The sequence below is a fragment of the Aptenodytes forsteri genome, unplaced genomic scaffold (assembly GCF_000699145.1).
Source record: "Aptenodytes forsteri isolate BGI_AS27 unplaced genomic scaffold, ASM69914v1 Scaffold25, whole genome shotgun sequence".
Classification (NCBI taxonomy): domain Eukaryota; kingdom Metazoa; phylum Chordata; class Aves; order Sphenisciformes; family Spheniscidae; genus Aptenodytes; species Aptenodytes forsteri.
In genome coordinates this window covers 430,717-435,553 of record NW_008796180.1, presented here as the reverse complement: position 1 = coordinate 435,553, position 4,837 = coordinate 430,717, and the positions used below count along the sequence as shown (strand labels likewise).

General features: G+C 47.5%; 1 protein-coding gene across 1 annotated transcript in view; it reads left to right on the top strand.

The window, feature by feature from the left end:
• Positions 1-3,961: 3,961 nt before the first annotated feature.
• HOXB6 (homeobox B6) overlaps positions 3,962-4,837 on the top strand; it is a 2,269-nt gene continuing 1,393 nt past the window's right edge. Inside the window, 2 exon segments of the mRNA XM_009287746.2 lie at positions 3,962-4,349; positions 4,352-4,547. Coding sequence (XP_009286021.2) covers positions 4,110-4,349; positions 4,352-4,547 — 436 coding nt within the window. The 5' untranslated portion in view covers positions 3,962-4,109.

The following is a 4,837-nucleotide window of genomic DNA, read 5'->3' as shown; positions in this document are numbered from 1 at the left end:
TCCCCTTTTTACCCCACCCCCAGCCATGATTAACTTGTTCCATGCTGTAATTCCCAACATCCCCCAGCATTCACCTTCCGCCTTACATGATCCGTCTCGCCTTTTCCTCTCCTTCTCCCTGCTTTCCCAATATTATTTGACCAGCAGCCCCCCTCTTTTTAATGGAACAATGGTAGATTATTATTGCTTCTTTTCAAAGATCCCATTAACAAGGTTAATGCACTGCATTAGCTGCACTCTTTAATGGAACAATGGTAGATTATTATTGCTTCTTTTCAAAGATCCCATTAACAAGGTTATTATGCACTGCACGGGAAGTCAGGTAAATTAAACTTAAATTGCTGGAAATTAAGTTTCAGGCGGCTATGCGCGGGGAGAGCGGGTATTTTTTTACACCTTCAGGAATCGTTGTTTTAAATACTCCAGCCCTGGAGCTGTACATGGCTCTGTCGTTTTGGGTTTTTTTTTTTTCGATGGGATTTTGGGTGTGCATGAGCGTTACAGGGGAGGCTTCTCTGCTGCCAATGGCTTTCTATGTCTGACTCCAGGAACAAGGGGTTTTTTCAAGTGTTTTCGTGGTGTTGGCTTGACTTTATGGCTGCAATAAGTCCCTCGGTAGGGAAACCCCCGCTGTGTTCTCACTTCAGAAGGATCGGGAATTCCAGCTCCACATGAAAAAAAGAGAGTTTCATTTTTTATTGGAACCAACTGCACTGAACTTTCTACCAAGTTCTTAGCGGGTTTAGCTTTCACACAAGCAATGCTCTGTTCTGTTTGCATTTCGAAATATTTGGGTGTTGTTTTAATCCCCTCATCTATCTGCCTGGCTCTGCTTGGTGGGGTTGGCGTTTGCTGGCCAGAAAAGCAAAGCGACAAGAAGTGGGACCTTCCTGGGCAGAGTCCTGGGATTGCACATACCGTAAATACTCCTCTTTATCTGTATTTATACCCTGCCCGTTGAGTGATGCCTGTCAGGAGGGGAAAGCCGCCTTCCCAGCGCAGTGAAATGTGTTATACCACCTTCTGGTGTCTCTCGCAACTTCCCCGCTTTATTGCCTCCTTCTTAGCAAACCCTGAGCCTGTTTTTGAGGAGACGAGGCCGAAGACTGAACAAAGATGTGCCCGTCGGTGCCCCCAAAGACGGGTCCAACTTAGGGGCTACTGTATAAGCTCGCTTCTGCAACCGTTATTGCTCCGTGTCTGTGTCCCTCCCGGCTGGGCTGGAGCTAGAGGCGTCCAAAGAAAATATATTCGCAAAATCGGTCTCAGATTTACCTTCGGACTTCAGCGGGGAAGGCAGAGGAGCGTCTGTTAAACAGCTACGCTAATAACCCAACGTTTAAATATTTCCCCCCCCCCCTTTTTTGTAAAGCTATTGAACGGGCAATAGAAACCACCTCTGTGCCAAACATGCAGTTCTCGGAGATTTAGTGCGGTTTAAGACCTCTGCTCGTATTTACATGTATTATAGGTGGCAAATCAATTAGACCGCGGGCCGGACCCTCCGGAAGATGAAAACTATGACAGGCGTTGGGTTTTTTTTTTTTCACGTTGGGAACCAAGTTTTCTTCTTTTCTTTTCCTCCCCCAAATAAACATCTATAGGGTCATCCTTCTTCTAAGAGGCAAGACGTGTTATTTTTTACCTATAGCGCGTCTAAAATGTCAGCAATAAGCAGTTAGCAAGCGGCCAGCTTCAATTAGGGCATCTTTATTTTCTTTTAAAAATGTCGACTGTCAAACTACGTACAAAGCCTGGTTTAGCCACAAAGGTACTAGGCTGAGCGGTATTTTACTACGGTAAAACTCGGGGGAGGGGGATTTTTTTTTCCAAACTATTTCGAGGGATTTATTTGCAGAGCAATCACGAGAAGGGAGAGAAAACATTCGAGCAAACATTTTCAGCAGAGGTACTCACGCATTGAATTATCAGGACATCCCATTTCTTAGCCCAAAATTTGCATGCGAGGCTGATCATGCCAGATCATCGCTGGTTTTGCAGAGCTACAAATATTGCGTAACTCTCTAATCAAATGTATGAGCTGCTCGGCTCCTGCAAAGCAGTTGACTTCAGGCTCTCATCCGATCCTGTGGTTTGGGTTTTTTTTTTCTCTCTTCTCTAGTCATCGTTCCCTTTCAATCTCACTTTTTTTTTTTCCCTTGCATACCAATAAAGCAGATCTACGTAAGTTTGGGTCCGTTCCATACACAAAGGGAAACTCTGCAAGAACAAATATAAGAGATATCAGTCAGAGAGGGGGTGGAGGATGGAAAACTACTTCCTTTCCCTGTTATTTCCTTGAATTATAAGGATTACGTTTCAGTCGAAATGTTCATTGCAGCCGTGGCATGAAACAATCTTGGCTTTGCTGCTGTAAACATGTTTAAAATAAATTAGCTCGTAATAAGATACCAGTTTCGTAGATACTTAAAGCTCCGTCAGAGAGCGCCGCATTGGCAGCTCTACAGACACCATGTAATATGTGTAATTCTAGATTTGTAGCACACACATCCACGGATTCAAGTACAGGGGAGTGTGCATTATAAGGCGTGACAATTCATTGCATATACGACCCGACAGACAGATGGCTACAAATTCGGACAGGAAACAAATCCTTGATAAAACGCGAGTGATCGGGGGACAGTCCTGGGTTTAATTTAGTTGTTTGGTTGTTGGTTTGTTTTTTTTTTTTTTCCCCTGTGAGGTCGCTCTGATTTTCCCATTGGAAAAAAAAGGGAAGGAGGCGACCGGAGATCCAACTCTACCTTCAGCAAACCGGGATCTGGGGGGCGGGGGGGGGATGCACCAGGTAGAGCAGAGCACATCTCTGGCCAGGAGATCCGGGCAAAACCGAGAGAGGCAAAGCCCGGAGCAAAGTGCAGTTTTTAGGGTGACGGAGAATTGCTTGAGACTATCGGAATTACCCTTCCCAGCCTTTTAACTTTGCAAAAAAAGGTATTTTGCAGGGGGGACGGGCTGAAAGCGGGGGGGATGCAAAACGGCGGGGTCCCTGCGCACCTCCACGGCAGCAGCCCCATCACAGCGCCAGCTTTCCTCTCGTTAAAAAAAAAAATAAATCTCGATCGGTAACAATCAATAAACTCAGCTTTTGACCGTAACCCAAGGCTTCCTTTTAGCCATAAAAGGTCGGGCATAGATTTGGTATTAACAAAAAAACGCAAGAGGGCACAATGCGGTACCGGAGTCCGGAGGGGATCGGGATTTAGCAAGGGATAAAGGAAATACTTCGATTTTCCATTTATCTCCCGAACGCGGAGCTTTTGCAGGGGAAAAAAGCAAGGAAAAAGATGCACTATATGAAAAGCGAAGGTTTGGTTCAAGCGAGCGCAGCTTTCTTGAACAGGGAATGCAAATCTATGGTAATTAGACAAACATGAACCGAAATAAGTTGTCAAAACCGATTTCTTCTCCTATAGCAAATCTAAGTTAATCAGCCCGGCGGGATCTCCTCCTTGCAAAGTTCACACGCCCACACAAAAAACTTTTTTTCCTTTTTTTCCCGTTGTTTTGTTTTCTTTAGCTGTACCCAAGCACCCAGACATTTCAGGACGATTTGCAAACACCAGGGGTTAAAGTTTTCCGAATGCGAATAATTAACTTTCCCCCCCCCACTTACAGCGGGTATCTGTATACGTTATATGTGTGTAAATATATATAGGCGCGCACACGCCATCCGCGCCGACGGGCTCTCGCACACCCCCGCGCTGAGCTCCGGGGGAGGGGGGGGACGCGTTTATTTATTTATGAAGCTCCGAGCGCGCCGGGAATGTTTCTTTCGGCAGATATTATATATTTGGTTAAGGGGGTGCATTTCTGTTGTTTAAAAGGGAGGGAAAAGGGGGTGGATGGTTTGTTCTTGGGGTCCCTGGTGCAATCTCAGCTCCTCATGGGTGCTATTTTGCAACCTCAGGCGCCTGCTATTGGTCAGCCCATGATCAGATGGTTGTATTTCCTTGTGTCCCTCGCTGGCACCACGCCATCTCCCTTCAGCTAAAACCCAATCTCCGATATACTACTAATAGCTAAACCACTTGGACTATAAAACACAACAAATCATAAAGCCGGGAAAGGACGGCAGGCTCCTTCCAATGAGTTCTTATTTTGTCAGCTCGACCTTCCCGGTGAGTCTGGCGGCGGGGCAGGAGCCCTTCCTGGGACAGATCCCGCTATATCCCTCGGGCTATGCGGATCCTTTGAGGCACTACCCCACCACCTATGGAGCCACGGGCGTCCAGGAGAAGGGCTATACCTCCTCTCCTTACTACCAGCAAAGCAACGGAGCCTACAGCCGCAGCTCCGCCTGGGAGGACCCTCCAGCCGCAGCTCCGCCTGTGACTATGGGGCCGGGGGGTTTTTCAGGGAGAAGGACCCTGCGTGCGCCCCCCCCAACCTGGACGAGGTGCCCTTCGCCCCCGAGCCGCGCAAGTCGGACTGCGCGCAGAGCAAAACTGTGTTCGGAGAGAGCGAGGAGCAAAAGTGTTCCGCCCCGGTTTACCCCTGGATGCAGCGGATGAACTCTTGCAATAGTGAGTTTACTCTTTTACAGAAATAAATACATCAATCTCCTCCCCCCCTTTCTTATTTGTTACCGCCAGAGAGAGAGAGCGAGCGAGCGAGGGAAGCAGGAATAAGGTTCACTTTAGAGCCCAAACTTCCAGCGGGGAAGTTAGGCGACACGAGAGGCTCCAACTTGCTCCTGACACGCACCAAAACTTCACGCCGCTGAAGTATTTTCTCCCAGCACCCCCCCAAGCTAAAAAGTTCGCCCCGTATTTAAACCCAATACAGTATTTCCCCCATTCCCCCCCCCCCACTC